The sequence below is a fragment of the Pavona decussata genome, unplaced genomic scaffold (genome assembly GCF_977016875.1).
Source record: "Pavona decussata unplaced genomic scaffold, jaPavDecu1.1 SCAFFOLD_6, whole genome shotgun sequence".
NCBI classification, from domain to species: Eukaryota; Metazoa; Cnidaria; class Anthozoa; order Scleractinia; family Agariciidae; genus Pavona; species Pavona decussata.
In genome coordinates this window covers 621,205-640,388 of record NW_028145430.1, presented here as the reverse complement: position 1 = coordinate 640,388, position 19,184 = coordinate 621,205, and the positions used below count along the sequence as shown (strand labels likewise).

At 40.2% G+C, this 19,184-nt stretch overlaps 2 protein-coding genes, 1 long non-coding RNA gene and 1 pseudogene across 4 annotated transcripts; 3 read left to right on the top strand and 1 right to left on the bottom strand.

Moving 5' to 3' along the window:
• The first annotated feature begins 292 nt into the window (after window positions 1-292).
• Window positions 293-1,572, top strand: LOC146489034 (uncharacterized). The gene is made up of 2 exons (XM_085105521.1): window positions 293-416; window positions 1,153-1,572. Exons 1-2 carry the CDS (start codon window positions 294-296, stop codon window positions 1,354-1,356), a joined length of 327 nt encoding a protein of 108 aa, XP_084961647.1. The 5' UTR covers window position 293; the 3' UTR covers window positions 1,357-1,572.
• A 3,557-nt stretch (window positions 1,573-5,129) lies between these two features.
• On the top strand, window positions 5,130-18,314 carry LOC146489031 (polycystin-1-like protein 2). Its single transcript, XM_085105449.1, has 6 exons — window positions 5,130-5,274; window positions 5,967-6,729; window positions 11,513-11,746; window positions 12,198-13,478; window positions 14,684-14,852; window positions 15,378-18,314. The coding sequence occupies exons 2-6, from the start codon at window positions 6,595-6,597 to the stop codon at window positions 18,191-18,193; spliced, it is 4,635 nt and encodes a 1,544-aa protein (XP_084961575.1). The 5' UTR covers window positions 5,130-5,274; window positions 5,967-6,594; the 3' UTR covers window positions 18,194-18,314.
• LOC146489033 (uncharacterized) lies at window positions 7,805-9,037 on the top strand. Its single transcript, XR_014864977.1, has 3 exons — window positions 7,805-7,869; window positions 8,656-8,799; window positions 8,909-9,037. It is a non-coding gene; the product is annotated as an uncharacterized LOC146489033 (long non-coding RNA).
• On the bottom strand, window positions 8,821-10,457 carry LOC146489032 (uncharacterized; annotated as a pseudogene). Its single transcript, XR_014864979.1, has 3 exons — window positions 10,012-10,457; window positions 9,464-9,721; window positions 8,821-9,330 (listed from the first exon to the last, which is right to left on the bottom strand). The product of XR_014864979.1 is annotated as an uncharacterized LOC146489032 (transcript).
• Window positions 18,315-19,184: the final 870 nt, after the last annotated feature.

The window sequence follows — 19,184 nt, the reverse complement described above, 5'->3', positions numbered from 1 at the left end:
ACAACAAAAAGTTAATCGCCAGCTCATAACGACCCCAAACCATTCTGTTAGGTGAAAGAGAAAAGGTAAAGGAAAGTCTTGTTTAGGAAGAACTGGTCATAGAGGCGGCCATGAGTACTTCAACCTACTGACCAGTGACATCAAATACTAGACGCAGTAATCGCTAGAGAAACGCGCCGACTCTTGGGTGCTTCGCATGGTTTAACCCATCTTTGCTCTTTCAATAGGTGGTACAACCGTTGTGATTAAGCGATAATGATGGTGGGTATTCCGTATTCCAAGAAACCCAGACTATGTTCGACCAATATATGGATCAGGGAAAAACTTACGAGGCATGGCAACTGGCGCATGCTATGATACAAGCTGTCAACATGAACACGAAGCTGGCTTGGGCGACAAACGATCTTGTTAAAAATGTAAGATGCGTATGGTCATTACTGTCACTACTGGTTGTTGTCATTTCTAGTAGTAAATATCTTTGTTTCGTTTGTGAACTGCATCCGCTGGCTTGAAGGTTTTACACAAGTTATTGGTCCACATATGCTCCTGCTGACCAATAAACTCTGATGCCAGCAAACTGGTTATCATTGTGGAATGTTATTGCTTAGCTAATAGATTGTCCCTGAAGATGCAACAATAATTATCTTTAAGAATTCATTCCTCATTTGATTTGACGCGGCGCAATGAACATGCCAAAAAGAAAAATTGCTCACCTGGTTTCCACAAAGGACAGCAGTAATTCTTCAATTCTTCCTGATTTCTTAATTCTCGAGCTCTTGCTGGGCATTATTCTATATGCATCTGTATATCAACTGAACTTTAATACAGCTTCTAGCTGCATGTTACCTTGCAAACAAAACTCGAACACCCTTTTAGAAAGTTTTGTATAAAAAGAAAATGAAATGGTTTACTTTGCTACAAATCTGACTTGCTTGCATGCCCTTTTTATACTGCCTTTCCCCCACCTTCCTTTTCATGTGGTTTGGTTCTTCACTTTTACTAGCACTTCCAATATACCTGTAGATTTTTGGCAAACCCCCTTCAACGTTTTCCCTCTGTACGTCCACTTTAATTTGCTGGAAGTTTGTCTATCTATGTGTTATGATTTTTTTTTTAGTGTTCACAAGTATGTTCTTATGTTTTTGCTCACAGGTCAAAGAACACATCATTAAAAAGCTATCTACCGTAAAAGTAGCAGATATGCAGACAGTTCTTCAGCTCTCCTCGGTATCAAAGGAGGCTACCGCCTTTTCAGATGTGCCAGTCTCTCCCAATAGCATGGTAAATACCTTAATTGTCATTTGTACTGATTCAACACTGAAAGCCAGTGACATTTTAATTCGATTTCGGCTCTGATTTTTGGGGGGACCCAATGATTCGTATTATTGAAATATCTATTCGGAGGACCTCGTACATCTCAAAAATTCTGATTAAATTCTAATTTGAAGAAAACCTAACGTTTTCTTTGGAGAAGTATCACCTCAAACTTTAACGTTTAAAATAAGGCCAGACAGCGTTTTTTCAGAAACCAACAGTAGTTCAAAAACTCGGGAAATAAGATCCTCCAAAAAACTTTGTAACCATAGAATCCCAACAGATAGGACAATATTAGCTTACATCAATATGTCTTTAAACTAAAGGGTCATAAAATGACCTAGGAACACAGAAAACAACATTTAAAGTGATGTCATATATTTCATATACTGTCGCTGGCAGATTGATCATTCAGATCCGAGTATTTTGCAATGATAATCGTTAACAATATAATGAGACCAAAGATGGAAACCGCCGAGTGTGTCAGCTCGAGTAACGTTTAAGCTCTTAGTTTTCTGCCATGTTTTCTTTCTTTTTCAGTCGTCGTTGTTGCATGGTTGTTACTCCAAATTGTTTTAGCGAAAAATTTCGTGATGTTTTCAAAATCATTCAAAAATCAAAAAATATGTTGTTAGTATGCAACCTCTTTTGGCGCAAATGAACGTAAAGGGAACATTATTAGAGAAACAAGCCTATGCCAAGATCGAAGACAATGTTAGGAGGGGACCTATTAGAGAAACAAGCCTATGCCAAGATCGAAGACAATGTTAGGAGGGGACCCAGATTAAAAAAAAAATAACAGACAAATCCTCGGGGACTTGGGAACTTGACGCGACATTTCAAATATTCAAACTTTTTCTACACTGCGCTTTGAACAACTTCGTTCATCTCACAGACAAATTTATTCGACGGTTATCGTACCAGACTGAAGTCAAGGGATAACGGAAGGTTGAACTGATGCGCGAACCGCACAGCGGTTTCCGGGATTGGTGGCCGTTCTTCATCGGATTATAGCTAGCGTGCGTTGAAAAAAAAAAAACACTATCAAATCCCTTAACCAATGCGCGTGATGACAGCACCACTGTAATCTTGTTTCTACAAACCTGAAATCCTATTTATGTTGTGGATTGAAATATTGTTTAAGGAATAGGCCGGCGAATTTCCCAGTTTGGATTTAAAAGGCATTAATGTCTTGTGGAGGGGGACAGGGGGGCGGGAGCCGGGGAGAATAGGGGGCGGGAGGGGTACGGGAGGCGGGAGTTCTAAGAGGACGGGAAGCGGGAGAGCAATACAAAACGGTGAATTTCTTTACTTATTAATTCGTTAGAATACTATCAAAAAAAGAACTAAACAATGTTGTGCAATGTTATTTGTCTTCCATTTAGCGTCCTCCGAGGCTTTACACAATATTTTGTATCCGAGGGCACACGAAAATTCGTGCTCAGGCGATAAACAGGGTTACTTCCGGTGAAACTGTAAACCCTTTCATTGTGTTACGTCATAGCTTATGAAATGTCAAGCGTGGCATGTGTACACATGTGTGAGTGCCGCGCAAGTTTTTAGAAGTCTCAAAAGAGGTGAGCAAGGCGAACAAGAACGCGTCTTGTAAATTTAGTATCAGAGATTCAATGTCGTGTCCATTTTGGTAGTTCTTAGTATTTTTCAGTGCGGTAGTGAGAAATCTGGGGCATGGACGACCTCTCCTAATGACCGTCAATCGGACCGTACTAAAGATTTTGCTGCATGGTGTATGGGAATTTACGCCGGAATGCTGTGTCAATGAGCACGTGGAGAGTGCGGAGTGGTTCGTTTCTTCGTTTGGACAAGGCAAAATCGATTCCTATTACAATAGGCAGCCAAACAGCATGGGAAGCAATCAGGAACGACTTTATAGAAAAGAGGAGTAGGATTAGGAGTAGGAGGAGATCAGTGCAGCCTCCTCAGCACTTTGATGAAGACTTCTTTTTGATGAACAGTTTGTCCGGACTATTTTGCATTTAATGCAGTAATTCTTTCCTCAGAGCAGTAGCAACGAGCTTAGAATTCACCACCAGTAACCCAGAGATTTAAACCTTGGATTGAAAGTAGGTCCTAAAGTTTCATTTTACCTTTTCCCGAACTAAAAGCAATTTTTTCACGCAGTTTTAGGGAGTAAGGATATCGAGAAAGATATCAAGATTATAATTAGTGCATCAAGTAAACGCAATGGGCCCCGAGAATTAGGGAGATGTACCGAACTCTAAACTGGGGCGTTTGGCTGCCAGCTCGCCATGTCCTACTTCCCTGTTTGAATTACATGATCCCAACAAATGAATAATTAAGAAATGCAACAACTATTACACTGCACGATGGACAAGACTGTTGTCACTGAAAGAATGGTTAAACCGTCAAACATTACGAACATGTTAGTCAAAAATTAAATACAAACAGCGGTGATAAACATAATAAACTTGCGAATTTTAGCTTGACGTAGCATATGAAACGTCAAGTTACATAAAATGCGCAAGTTTATTATGTTTATCACCGCTGCTTGTATTTTATTTCTGATCAAGCTACGATGGCTCAAGAACAAAAGTCTTTATGTTAGTCAAAACTTCATTAACTCAGAGTACAAAACCTATCAATAACGTTATTCAAAATATATATATATATATAGTAAAAAATGAATAATGAAAGGCGTACGAATGGTACGTCCTGGTACAGCTTTGTGACTTATACGGGTTTTGAAGCCTTATAATTTACTCGGGGACGGGAGAAACGCGAAAAAGGGCGGGAGGTGGGAGGCAAAGGTACGGGAGGCGGAAGGTTCTGACCCCCCTGCTCCCCCCCCCCCCCCCCCCCCCCCCACTGTCTTTAAAATAGCCGGGATTTGTTGTGCACTGGGTTGTATAAATGGTAAATTGGCGCGGAAAATTTCAATTTAACTTCGGCGTCGATCCACTCGTCTGTCTGTTTGCTTATGAGTTTGATTTATGTTTTTAAGCTACTTTGACCATGTTCTACGTACTTTAATTTCAGAAAATTGCATTGCATTCCCTTCGAGAACGGGCAGCTGTTGCAAAGAATCGGTCTGTAAAGGATCTTGCTCTTGTAAGAGACTCGTGGAAGATGCTACTACACTGCTCAGGAAACATTCTCCTTGCGACCACCCAAGTTGTTTCTGTCGATATTAGTGAGAGAGCAAAGGTAAGATGAAGCAGTCTTATGGCCCTCCATCTCATAACATAGAGGATGTTTTGTGTTGATGTTGACAGTAACACATGCACTTGTACAACTGACAAAGAACAACTGGAAAACAACATCATGGTGCAAGATGATGAAAAAAAAATTGCAATCACCTTCTGAAGAAATCATCCTTCTTGGCACTATCATCACCACTACTACCACTACTCCTGCTACCAACACAGTCACCATCGCGTCATCGATATCATCATCATTATCATGAACGTAATCATCATTAAACCATCGCATCTCCACCAAACCACCATCATCATCAGCAACATCATCATCATTTGGCTGTTGTGCAGACACCGTCAAATTTCCCCAAACTCTTTGCTTTTTACTAGGATGGTAATCTGACCTGATGCTCTAACTGGGTCTTATTACCTCTTAACGCACCCTCCATCCTTACTCAAAAAGAGATTACAGCCGTTATTTTCCTCGTTATATTCTATTTTCTACACTAATAGTCGCTCCTAAATTTTTAACAGAAACGGACCTTGTTGCGAATTGCAGTGGACCTAAATGACCGCATCTCAGATGCTGAATTGTCGACAAAACTCTTGGGAGAGCAATACAGTGTGTTCAACGATCCATAAATCTGTTTTCTTGGGAGTGCATGAAGTAACTGATATGAGCGGTTGGCAATTACAAGAAGAAGAAACAAGTGTCACTTTCCCTCACATAAGTGACGCGATGAGCCAAGGAATTTTGGGCAACCTGACTAAAGTTTCATTTCAGGTAAGGCATGAAAGTTTGAGAAATCTTTTATTTTTTTATTTTAACCTCAGCCAACACGTACAGTTTTTTTTTTCGTCAAATACTATAGATTTCCCCGCATTATCGATCATTAGCAAGTCAGCCTTTATATCTAGACCGGGGGACGAATGTGCCCACGGCGTCTTTGAACCAAAATAACTTTTTTCAATATTCGAGCAAACGTCCTGAAACTTCAGGACATGTTCAGAAACTTATATAGAAAAAAGTTTGTTGTGGTCGGTAGGGGTTTATTGACTTTGATGTTACCATGGTAGCCAACTTTTGACTGGCAGTTTTATCAGAAAATAAAAAAAGTCCATTTTTAAAATGAAGAAAAATCACTTTTCTTCGCGTAACTCTTATGTTTTAGAGCATATTAATATTCCTTTATTGGCTTTGGTTACTTTTCGTTCAGTTTTGGCATAGAGGAGATAGCAAGACGAGAAATTTATCTGTGACTGAATCACGTGTACAAAAAATAGTAGCCTATGGTAACATGTGCTCCATATAAACCTCAGTGTCGTCAGGGCAGTAAATTATATTCCTGGCAACGAGGTAACGTATTTACATTAATTTTCCTTTTAAAAACTTCTATGTATAGTTCTTTTTAATACGGCACTGAAAAGAATGCACACGGCTTAATCCTATCTTCATTTTTGTACATCTATTTTCAGATGGTCAACTACAAAGTCAATCCATACTCTTTTCACCAGTCTAGCGATGAAATAAACTCCCAGGTGGTAAGCCTTATCCTAAAAGATGAAACTGGCAATGTTATCAATGTCACCAACTTGCATACTGACATCTTGTTGACAGTTCCATTGAGGCCGTCTAAGAATAGTACAAGGCCGCTCGTTCCGGAGTACTCAGTCCCAGAGGTAATGACGTATCGAGTGGTTACCACACATCGTGAAAAAGCATCCATCAGGATCTCTTTGACGCTCGACCGTGGCGCCATTTCAAGTATATATCAAATACGGTAGTAGGCCAACCCAGCAGGACTACGATTTCTTTACCACTTTAGACAAACGACCTTGTCAAGAGAAAACCAATATTTGTAATGTTAGCCATAATGTATGGTATGATGCCAAACACCGTGGGAAATATTTCATTGGTCTCCTTCAAAAAGATTCCGAGTCAAAACTGAGAAAACGAAGGTCTGATTCAGGTACCGTTTCGCCTGAAAACAATGCATTGGGCAATCATACTCCCAGGCAGCGAATTGCGAGATCTCTTTTCCAGTTCAATGAAACCGATGAACATCTGTGCGTGAAGACAAAGGCACCCCCGATACAGCAAAAGATGGTTAAGAACATAACGCTTTCCATGCCTCCTTATGACCCCGAAAAGTCGGTGAATTTTAGTTTGGAGGTTGACTCGGTAGGTTGTCTGTATTGGTCCGAAGAGAAAGAAGAGTGGATGAGTGAGGGATGCAAAGTACGTACAACTCATAACAGCTAAAGCTCCAAGGAGCTTAAAACCTGGTTTCCACTTGTGCAATAAGCACAAACATAAGCACAAGCATAAGCTTGTGACGTTCCCACACGTGTAACAAGCACAAGAAAACAAGGCATACGCAAGCGCAGTAACGTTGGAGGATATCTGGAAACTGATTCAAGATGACGGAATCATCTTCTGCTTGTGCTTGTGCTTACCTCAGCCGGTTCCCACTTGTGAAATAAACACGAGCGTGAGATAAGCACAAGCATAAGGAATGGAAAAAGTTTCTTTTTCTTGCGCTTATGCTTATGTGTAACTCACGTTTATTTCATGCCGTTCCCACACGATTTTTCTTATGCTTATGCTTGTGCTTATCTCACAAGTGGGAACCAGGCTTAACGCTCCATACATACAGCTATTTCAATCAAGGTTGTCGGATAAAAGCAAAAAGCTAAAAGACAAGACCGCAAGGTAACATGGGTAGTTCTTAATTTTTTTTCGCTGAGGCGCGACAAGTAGGATGGAAGAAAACACTGTAAACATTTGTCTGCGCGTTTTAAAAGCAAAAAACAAAAATTCGCACGATTCGTATTCCGTTCGAAACGTGCCTCTCTTTGACAGTGTGACTAGATTAAAAGCCTACCTATTGGAGAGGTGCACAGAGGAACTCCGGTCAGCGACAGATTGTGACTTTACTTTTGGATACATCGGTGAAGGAAACAAGAAGTTCACCATTACTTCGGAAATTCAACTTGCCGAGGCGCTGTCATTAGTGAAAAAGGGAATGGTTCGGTGTGGGTCGATCCACACTTAACTAAAGCCAAAAAATCACTCGCTTCAACATTGGGGAAGAAAAGGAAAGGTATAGTAATTTTATTTTGAATATCATCCCCGTCTCCTCAGGTTGCATACTCAGGAGAGCGTGTAACTCAAGAAGACGGCTGTCATTCAAGCTTCTTCAATTCTGCTTGTGATGATCAGGAACTTGTTTTAAGCAACTTATTGTTTTGTGTAGCTAACCCCGGACCCAGTTCGGAGATGACTGATCACGAAGAAGAAGCGCCGTCATGCCTGTCAAGGTTGAGAGAGCATCATAAACTGCCAGAGTTTAAACTGCGTTGTTGGGCCAGGATGTTGGTAAGGAACTTTAAATTTTCCGCTTGCCCACGTCAAACATTATCATTCCAGTAATGAGGTTGTCGGATTGTTCTTAATGCTCGTCAATATTTTTCTTCAAATAATTTTTATAACGCCATGTGAATTAGCATTTCACTCACTCGAAACTCACGGACTTCACGTGCATACACGTATGTTAATTTTATGCCGCTTTTACAGCCTTTACTGAGTAGAAAAGTAAAAAGTCTTCTATTTATGCAGTAGGGAAGAAAATCATTATGTTTGAGCCCCAGCGCTAGCTGATTATCGTGTTTCATGGTAAAATTCTTTTTTTGCGTCGGTACTGACCATTTAAGTCAGGTAACTGCATTCATAGCTATTAGGCAGCTCAGCAACGACAACAGCGACGTCAGCGAAAACTCCACAAAACAAAAGGCTTAATGAGCAAAAACAAGAGTTTTGCACGTGCGTTTTAAATTGTTGTACATTTCTTTTGCGTCCTCTGCAAAACAACAACGTGAAATGACCAAATTCTAGGATTTTTCTTGAACGTGAGAAAACGACGGTGAATTTTTCATGCTTTTTTTTTTTTTTTTTTTTTTTTAACTTAAATGCCACTCCTACCAATTTTGTTCCTGGGTAGTTCGGCGCTTAACGAGTTGAAATAATGGCGAAGTAGCATAAATAAAATAATTAAAGTTATATTTTCAAGCGACATTTTCGTTGGTGTTACCGTCGTCGCTGCTTAAGTTCCCTAATCAGTTAACACCGGAACTGAATACAGCTCACTGATGTTTTCTTTTACAGGTAAATGGAACTCATGACAGTGAGAACGAACCCCCAGACTTGCCATTTTTTACAGGGAGCTCGAGGTCTAAAAAGTGCAAAGACAAACCGTCAAGTTCAAGCAATCGCGAGTCCGTGCAATCCACAGACAGCGCAGAGAGTAAGGTACATAAAAACAATTTAAAAAAAAGTCGCCCATGTTATTAATTTTGTGCACGTTAACATGTTTTATTGGACTTTTACGTAACGAGCTTCTACTTTTTTGTCTTTGTAGATGCGAATACGAAGTACCATTTTACAACAGTTGAAAGACCTGAAAGCTTTGACTGATGATGGAGTTCTTTCAAACGACGAGTTCCTTGTCCAAAAGGAAAAGCTTTTGAAAGAACTGAGTGATCTTTGATATATTGTAATAAGAGAGTGTTAAAAGTTTGTTCCATTAAAAATATTCGGCGTGCTGGATATAATTTCTGACTTCGTCTTCTGTAACTTGAAGGAAAGCCTCTTCAACCATTAATTCTGGATCCCTACAAAATTGCCACGCTGCGTCATTTTCTTTGATCCAATTTTTAACTTGAGCAAAAAGCTCTTCCAATGGCATGAAATCAGGGCTATACGGTGGCAAGAAGATAACCATAGCTCCAGTCGCGTGAATAGCGTCAATAGCTGCCTGGGAGTGGTGAATTGCGGCATTATCTATAAGAGACACAAAAACAAGTTCGTGAAGACAAACGAAAAAAAAGTCAGAGTGGATTTTGAGAAAATAATCCTGACCACCAAGGAAAATTAGACCTGGTGAATTGAAACTTGGCTCACAGATTTCCCTTACCTAATACTACCACCGATCGCGGATTTATTCCATTGAATGGAAGCAGATTAGGACAAAGCTTATCCCTCGCGAAATTCAGAAACGTCGCGGCATTAACATTTCCCTCGTAAATACCCAGGTCAATGATCCCCTCAGTGCAAAGGACGGGAATGGCAGTAATACGCGGTCCCCAGTTCTGCTTAAATTGTTTTACCACTGCTCTTTTTCCAATGAGGTTGCGTCCAGAGGTTCGAGAAATTCATTTGTCCGATAAACATGACACAAAAATCAATTTTACAATTGGAAGAATGGAATGAATTTAAACCTAACAGGTCAAATAAGAACTGAACACTTACGAATCCGCTTTCATCTATGAACACAAACATCTCAGAATTCAAGGCACAAACATCCGCTCGGAAGATCACTCTTGCTTCTTCAGATCTTTGAAGCGCAATTTTGTTGAGCTGATTATGAAATAGAGAAAATTCCAGGTTAATTAAACGTTTCAAAAGCCGTGAAAAAAAAAATCGATTCCAAAGCAGAAAAATTCAAACTAACCTTTTTTAGACTGAAGCGATTTCGTTTCAGGTAATAGAAAATACTTGCTAATGCAAAATCTGATCCCGTCTCAGCATACACATCGTGCGCAATTTCTGACAGTGTCTTTTCGGGGTGTCCAAGCACTGTTTCCATAATCAAAAATTCCACGTGCGGGTGCATGGCCACACTGTTTATCGGTCTTCCGATGGTATTTGCTTTTACTTCCCCGGAGTTTAAAACTTTTGAGACATATCGCTCGATAGTTCTTGGTGACATCCTCAAAGCGGCTGCCACCTCATCCACTTCATATCCTAAAATTCCATTCATCGAAATGGCTCGCCACCGTAGATCTTCACTGTGCGGGCGAGGCATAGCTGATTTTGATTAATTTATTCATAAAAAAATCCCACATAACCTTGCGGTCTTGTCTTTTAGCTTTTTGCTTTTATCCGACAACCTTAATTGAAATAGCTGTATACAAGAGTCATCACCCAGTCTCAAAGTAGTAGCTCTATATTAATCTATATGTACATTAGTTAATGATTTTTTTGTATCCTTGTAGCTTAGGGGTTAGATTTTTCGTGACATCGAACCTAATGAATAATGCATATATTTGCCAATCTTGAGAAACGCTGTGGTGTAATAGTGTTCTCGGGCTACAGGTTATAATAGACAAAGCATTTTCAAATAGTTTTAACAACGTCAGAAAAAAAAAAAACGTTACTTGCTGCAACAGGTAACGTAGGAAACAGTGGCGTTTAATCGATCGAGGTGAGAATTTATGGGTATCTAACGTACCCTCCAAATTTTGTTACATAACATGGGAGACCTCATTGTCTTATGTATTTAGATTGATAAAATGATTCTAATATACTGATGGTAAAAACGTTCTATACAGCTACAATTCTGAACGAATCACACTGTTTTGTTATAATATCCCTTAACCTTATCGCCCAATTTGATGTTGCCATGACAACCAATTTTTGACGGGCAGGTTTTCCAGATTTCAGAAGATTCCTATCTTTATCGGCAAAAATTAACTTTCCTACAGCAAATTTTATATTATTTTATGTCATTTGTGTGTTTTGCTTTTCATTTGGGTCGATTTTGGTGGTTTTCTGAGGTTTTGAAAAATCAAGTAATCCAAGATGGCGTGTCCAAGATTGCTGCCATTTTGAAATCGTGACGCAATTCTCGCGTGTTGTGAAACCATCACTTCTCTTTGCGGACCTCAAAAGGAACATCTGTGGACGTACTATCTATCCTCAAAGTTTCATTGCTATAGCCTTTATACTTACCAAGTTTTCTAGGGGCGGACGGAATACACCCCCTGGTTGGGTACCCTTGATAGATGGTAGCCTGCGTGGCCGGCGTAATCGGGGAAGGGGAGGGAGAACGAGGGTGGGGGGGGGGGGGGGGGAGAATGAGGGAGGTCCTTCTCATTTTCTCCCCTCCCTCGGTCTCCCCCTCCTTCAACGATTTCGCCGGCCACGCAGACTAGATAGATTGTTACACTTTTCTTCATTATAGGCTGGCTCCAATTCTACCTCAACCGCTTTGCAATGTCTTTGCAATCATCTCACTTCATTTGGTGGTTACTTTCTGGTCACTCCTAACACAATAGACTTTATCAAGGTTCAAATGGGATTTAGCAACATCAATGACCCACGTGCTGTCCTGGTCATTGTGACTGTATCACTGTTCATTCTTTACTTCACCGCATTGATCTTTGCGCGAAGGGTGGACAAGAGAGACAAAGGAAAGGTTTGAATCTAAAAAAATCGTTTTTTATATAAACTAATCAGCGTCACTAAATACTTGCTGCTCACCTCGTAGTCAGGAAGCAAACAGCAACTTTAACTGTCTCCCACTCAAGACAAGGATTAAATTGGGTTCTGGTACCATAAGCAACGATACGATTACTTCAAAACTATTTGATAGGGTGAGTGCGTGAAAGACTTCTAGGCACCACCCGTATCTTGGAAGGATCAGAGCTGTAGACTCGCGAACAAACCAAAACCTGTTCAATAAACAAAGGCTAACCACTGTCCAGTGCTCGGGTCAAGATGAAAGAAGAAATTTCTTATTCTTTTTCTCTCTGAGAATAGGATTACCGAGCTGCGCAAAGTTTAACGTCCTTTTAGACCTTGCATGAATTTTTTAAAGTTTACTTTAATAACTTTATCTGTGGCTTAATCTTCTTGCTTTGTTTCAGGTAACTTCCGTCATACCCCTAGCCTCAAGCGAAGACACGCTTTACCGGTATAAGGCCTCAATCACCACTGGAGCATGGCGAAACTCTGGCACTTCCGCCAAAGTTTCCATGAAACTCTACGGAACTGAGAATTCTAGCCATGTTATTGAGTTGACAACGAACAACGTTGAGAACCAGAAAGCTTTTAGTCGAGGAAATACTGTCAGCTTTCTTTTTGCTGTTAATGAACCGCTTGGGTCCTTACTTAAGCTTCATGTCGGCCATGATGGTTCTGGAAAAGACCCATCTTGGTTTCCTAATGAGATCACTATCACAGACATCGAGGCACGTTCTCGGTGGACCTTCCTTTGTTACCGTTGGATAGCGTTAGAGCTCGAGGATGGCAACACTACAATCGATCTGTATGCCCGAAACGGCGATAAACATCATGGATTCAAAAAGGAATTCAATAGCGCACGAATATGCGGTCTTTCAGATGACCATCTGTGGTTCTCAGTAGCTACAAAACACCCCAACGATTACTTTACTCGGGTACAACGAGTGACTTGCTGTTTCTTCTTTTTATTTTGGGGCATGCTTACAACTGCGATTTTCTACACTGAGAGTTCTGATAATACGCAAACTGTCCAAGTTGGGCCTTTGAAAATTACTTCTCGGGAAATTGTTGTTTCTATTTTTACGACATTAATTGCCTTTCCACCAAGCTTTCTCGTTATTTTTGTGTTCCGTAGAAGTCGGCGTTCGAGAATGGCTAACGACGAGGGCGAATATGAACAGGAAAATAAACTGTCTCAGCTTCCTCATTTTTGCATCTACATTGCTTGGTTCGTTTGCATTGTTGGTTCTTTGGCTGCTGCAGTCACTGTAATTTTCTTTTCCCTGCAGTGGGGAGGGGAGACTTCAACTCGCTGGTTATCCTCCATATTTTTGGCAACGATTGAGGACGTTTTTGTTTCTCAACCAGTTAAGATTGTCGCTGTTTCTGTCGTGTTAGCTTTGATATTCACAAGCAAAGGTAACCAGCAAAATAACGATTGTTTAGACGCAGGCGACTCTTTGCACTCTGGTGAATCGCAAATATTATTCAACATTTGTAAAGACGAAGTCGAGCGTCAAAGGAAGTGCAGAGTTACTGAAAGAAAAACAAACGCATTCATAAGAGATATGGTGTTTTCCTGTGTTTTCCTTGTTCTTCTTTCGATTGTCTGCTATGGAGATAAAGGTAAACATCGATATCACATGGTTAAAGCAACACGGGATGGTTTTAATAAACTTCACAAGGTAAGGATCTCATTAAATTTACACGAACAGCCATGTTCTCTTGGAACTTTGGATTTTCCTATCCAGCTTTTCATGAACCATTTTGAAAGTTGAATTTTCCATGCAACAGTTTTAGGTTTAACAACGTAGCTGTTACGCTTTTATACCATTCTATCGAAGATTCGTTTTTGCTACTATTGATCATTCTGAGTCAATTTTGAGGATTTACTGAGCTTTTGAAGAATTCAAAGTAAAAAATCCAAGAAGGTGCCTGTGAGGAAGCAATGGCATAATTGCAGCGTTATGTGACGTAATCACCCCATCTGCGATCCTCACAGGAAACATCTCAGTTTTGACGTAGTTATATGACCTCCAAGTTCATTGCCACGGCCTTTATGGTGCTCTTGAAGTTACGAAAGTTAAAGAATAAAAAACTTCCAGCTTCAAAGTGTTACGAGTAGGAGTAAGCTTGAATATGAAATAGGATCTCGTTTGTTTGGCGGTAGGCACGTCAGTACGTTATAACTAAGGTATATTTTGCATCTCGCAGTAACCCAGAAAAATTGTGTATTTGTAATTATACCCCACAAAAAGTGTGCAGATATTGATGTCTTGGTCATTAATTTTAGGTAAAGTGAGTTAAAAGTTGTTACTGAGAACTTGTGCGAATATCCAGGATCACACGACAGACACGGATATCAACTGAATGGTCCACAATCCAGTAAACATACTTGGAGAACGGACACAAATAATTTGAATATTGGAATAAATGTGATGGCATATTAAAAACAAATTAAGCCTGGAGAATGAATGAGAATGATGTATTATTCGGTGAGTGACACAGGCAACTCGGAAGAAGGAAATCTGAGTGTTCCTAAGAGGAGACGAACCTATGACTTTTAGATTACTAGTTTTATTGCGAATATGCAACCGAATCGGAAGGTCGTAGGTTCGATCGAGCCTTGTTAGGAGCACTTGGATTTCTTTTTTCCGAGTATGCCTGTGTCACTCACTGAACAAAACATCATTCTCAATTCGAATGTCGTTGGCCGATGAAATCTCTCCGACTGTTCAGAATGCCTACTTCCAGACTGTACGATTATGCTCTATCCAACTGTTTACTGCAAAACCGTTTTGCAGACTTTTGTGCCAAGGTCTTATTATTAACATGTTATAGTAAACTTCATACAGTTGATATATGAAGCAATATGTATTTCCTTTTTCAGGTCAGGGAGAAGTCTCAGGTATGGAAATGGTTCAACGAAGTGTTGATCCCAGCGACCTTTGCAGACAAGTGGTATAATGGAAAAGAGGAAAGGATCACGGAGTACATTGGAAACAAAAGATCCATCTTAGTTGGCATGCCACGTTTGAGACAACTTAGAATTTTAAAAGGTACTGTGTGTTTTGCTTTCCTAGAAAAGTCAACTCCCCTAACGTGATACAATGTGATGTTTTCTTTATCGGCCCCATTTGTACTTTAAATCAGCTCCGTTGACTTAATCAACGATACATAAACAATTTTTACGTTGCATGTATACGACAACCAACAACTAATAGTATACGGGAAAAAGAAACTAAATGTTACAAAACTTAGTACGTATCATTTCTACTCTACTGGGGGATTTGAGTTTCACGTTGAAACCCAGTGGATGTCAGTTATGTTTTGTCTGTGGTTACACGATTTTTTTTCACAGAAAGTAACAGACTTTGTTGATAAAAAAAAAATGTAGCAGATAATTGCAGTAGTACTGACATTCAAAGCAATAGTGTACAATGATATGACATATAAGCAAACGTTTCATTTACAATACTGGCACTAGCCACATATATTCGTCACAAATTAACATTTTTAACGATAATTTAGTTTTGAGCACTGCATATTACCATGCTCAGCCGTTGATATAATTTGTTCTTCAGATTCCTGTAACGTACCCAAGCATTTTGTCAACATACTGTCTTGTTACGATTTCTACTCCGAAGAGGAAGAAGAAAAAAGCGGATGGGACGCATCGTCGAACACCAACTCATCCAAACGGAGAGCGAATTTGTGTCCTGAAAACTGGAAATACAGATCTAAAGAGGAACTAGGAGGCCACGAAAGCCTAGGCGTGCATGCACTTTATGGTGGTGGTGGTTATGTAGCAAATCTGGGATACGATGGGAAAGCGGCCGGTTGGATTTTGAATGATCTGGCAGAGAACGAATGGATAGATCGTCAAACCAGGGTAGTTATGGTCGAGCTTTCCACCTTCAATGTCGCCACAAAATTATTAGCAGATACGACGTTATATTTTGAAATACTTCCATCAGGATTTTTGGGGACATCCACGAAAATCCAAGTAATACCATTGGTCAAATCAGATTCCGCCTCAACAGAAGTCTATCAAGTCAGTTTTCTTGTCTTCGCCTTTTTTCTTGGCTATTACATAGTCAGCGAGTGCACCAGGATTATCCAGTTGAAATGCTCATACTTTTTGTCAATTTGGAACTGGCTTGAAGTGCTTCAAATTATAACTGCACTACTTGTCATGGCATTTTCTATACAAAGAGAGATAAAGGTATTACTTACTCTGCGACAGCTTAAGACAAATCCATTCGCCTGCGTCCGTTTTGACGACACTCTACTCTGGTTTGAAAAAGAAAACGGTGTGATCTGCATTGCCGTTACGGTTGCCGTGTTGAGATTTCTGAGAATTTTAAAATTTAACAGCCATGTTATAATACTGCTTTCATCAATGAAAAGGGCTCTGAGGCCGGTCTTGAGCTTTACAGTGCTTTTTGCCATTATCTTTATCGCGTATGGGCATGCAGGGTTCCTCCTGTTTGGCAAAAATGTGTACATGTTTTCCTCTCTCAAGCGGGTAATTGTGTCGCAATTTCTCATGTGTCTCGGTAGCCCGGGACCACGGTTAGAGCTGGAGCAGGTGGATAGGACACTCGCCAGGCTGTACCACGAAAGCTTTCTTCTCCTTACGATTATAATTCTCGTTAATCTGTTTGTAGCAATTTTGAATGAAGCTCAAACAGAGGTGACTACAAGTACTTCCGAGGATAATGACGACATTGAAGTGGCTAATTTATTGCTATCAAAGTTTTTAAACTTTCTGGGAATCAATAGAGAGCAATCGCCTTCTGCAAACGAGGAGGACGATGCTTCGAGGGAAAGTGCAAGAAATGAAGTGATGTCTTCAGTGATAGCCGATTCTGCTGACAAGAAGACAAGAAATCAGGTAGTCTCACCGATGAGAGACAACTGTTTGGAAAAAGCAGCTTCATTGAAGGACCTTCATGATCCTTTTGAGCCTCTTGAGAGTTCGTTTTCAAAAGATGGGCATGCTTTGCGATCGTTCTCAAGGAATTCATTACATAGGCAAACCGAACGCTCAGAATCATCTGTCCGGTCATTTCATGGACCAAATGAACCCATGGAACGCCATTGTTCTGTTTCAAGTGAAGCATGGGACACTCCACCAATTCAAAGAAACTCATTCGATGGACGGCGAAACGAACTTTCCCAATTTCTTTGCAGCTCGAAATTGACAGACATATGTGAAGGGTCACCAAACTTACAACATTCATCCTGGAAGAACAACAGTACTTTAAACGTTTCGGGTAGTTCACCATTATTTCATGAGCAAAACGAGCCTACAGAAACACCCGGTCACTGGCTCTCACCGGCTAGTTCTACACTATCATTAGTTTCTGGAACATCATTACAGGAGCAAAGAAAGCCTTCATTTTTTCCCCATAATTCTCCTTCTCCAGAGATGGATAACACGTCATCAACGTCAACGAATTCGTTTGATGAACGGTGGGATTCGACGAACGCGTTTCCTGCTTGTTGCTTATCCCGTAACTTCGATTTGACATCTATGAATAGCTCATTCGATGAGCATAGCGAGCCAGAACGTCCTCGTACTTCGTTTGCGTCAGATACGTATTTGAAGAAAAGCCAGTTTTTGGATCCTTCTCGTAGACCAGTTTCACGCATACGAGATGGTTATGCTATGTCGTCAACTCCACAGAACGCCTTGATTTCTGAGTCGTTCAAGAAAGCGTCCGCTGCAATAGCGAAGACAGAACAAGTGGATAGTCTGGACACCTCCTTAACAGTGCACTTTGCCACGGACAGAAAAGCAGGAGATGTGATTGTCAGGGCTTCAGGCAGTGACTCTGTCGTCCATCCCCACTTTTCATTCCCGCCTGAGCATGGGAGAGGGAGAAGCCACAATAAAACCTATAGCAACAATGGGTCACCAGACAACAGATCCGAAGGAATTGTTACCTCAGCGCAAACAAGTAAGCCTTCTTCCCTAAAATATGACAAGCTAAATGCCCAAATAATTGACTTCGATGAAGTTAGCGAGTGGATGAAAAGGGGAAACACTTGTGCTAAACGAAGCAACATTGCGTCATTGTGTGGAAAGTGGAGACGACATCCTGCCTTAAAAGAACGTGAACAATCCCACCCAAAGAAAGTTGATTTCGATGAAATAAGCCGGTGGATGAAAGGGAAAGTTTTCGCCACGAACTTTACACAGGACTCAATCAAGACAAACGTTTCTCCAGTTAATAAAGGGACTATCGCAGATTTGGATGCTATTAGCAAAGTGGTGAAGGAGAGGAAGACTGCGGCGTCAAGCAAGCAAAGAGATGCAGTGAACACCACGCAACTGGAAATTAGAGTAGGGAGACTTGATGAGCTCCTTCAAGTTTTGGATTTGTGGAAGTAAAAGGCCACCTGACAATACATAACAGGAAGCGTTATCACCTAGTTCTTTTTCTCACTTAGTCATACGCAGCAAATACTGTCGTTTCCCTTACGGAAGCACATGAAAATAACAAAAAAAATGTATCGGCAGTAAAAGTCGTAATGTCACTATTACTTAATTTGAACAAGTAACCTAGTAAATTAGTTTAAATGGCTCTTCTAAAGTTGATCGTGTCTGCTGTGAAAGCACATTGCTTTAAAAAGGATTTTATGAATATTTTATCTTTAGCCAAATAATTCCACGAATATTTCTTGAGTGTTTGGATAACTTGGGCTTTTGGGAAGGTATCTATGTAACCGGTAATAGAACATCGTAATCGACGCTTCAACACATCAAAAATAGTCTTAATTGACGTTTCGGCAATCATCAAGCCAATCATGTAATTGTTGAACATTTATATCGTCTTCATTCCCTCGTGATCACAAAGGATCATGAAAAATAATTCAAAATATCCGAATGGTTTCTTCTTACGTAAAGACCCAGTCATTATGAGTGTCTGCATGTTTTGAAACACAGATCCAGCGACAAGCCAATCAGAATACCATGTCCATGTATACTGGGAGAAAAGGCATTTTTCTCTATAAGCTCGAAGCTAAATAAAATTTACGCCTTAATAGCCATAAGCCTCTAATTTCTCTTTACAATGTAACTACAGGCTCAACCATACAGAACACGAGAATATAGAAAATGACCAAAAAGTTAAGACGTCTCCATTATAGAACAGATTTTTTCAACCAGTAAAAGAAGAACTTATATGAAGAATAATGAATATATGGAACGTTATTCAAAACTGACTCATTGGATAACGCAGTTCCGGATTTTTGATTGGTTTAACAGCCATGGTATATGAACCATTATAGCCACAAATATGGTGAGAGTACGCGTCAGGGGAAAACGAAAATAACACTAAACTAGTAAGATTTTAGCGATTTTTCGTTGCTGTTTTTAATAA

Coding starts and splice junctions, on each gene's coding strand:
- LOC146489034 (XM_085105521.1), top strand. CDS start 294: ATGTTCGACCAATATATGGATCAGGGAAAAACTTACGAGGCATGGCAA. Junction 417..1,152: donor CAAACGATCTTGTTAAAAAT/GTAAGATGCGTA, acceptor TTTTGCTCACAG/GTCAAAGAACACATCATTAA.
- LOC146489031 (XM_085105449.1), top strand. CDS start 6,595: ATGGTTAAGAACATAACGCTTTCCATGCCTCCTTATGACCCCGAAAAG. Junction 6,730..11,512: donor GGATGAGTGAGGGATGCAAA/GTACGTACAACT, acceptor TCTTCATTATAG/GCTGGCTCCAATTCTACCTC. Junction 13,479..14,683: donor GTTTTAATAAACTTCACAAG/GTAAGGATCTCA, acceptor TTCCTTTTTCAG/GTCAGGGAGAAGTCTCAGGT.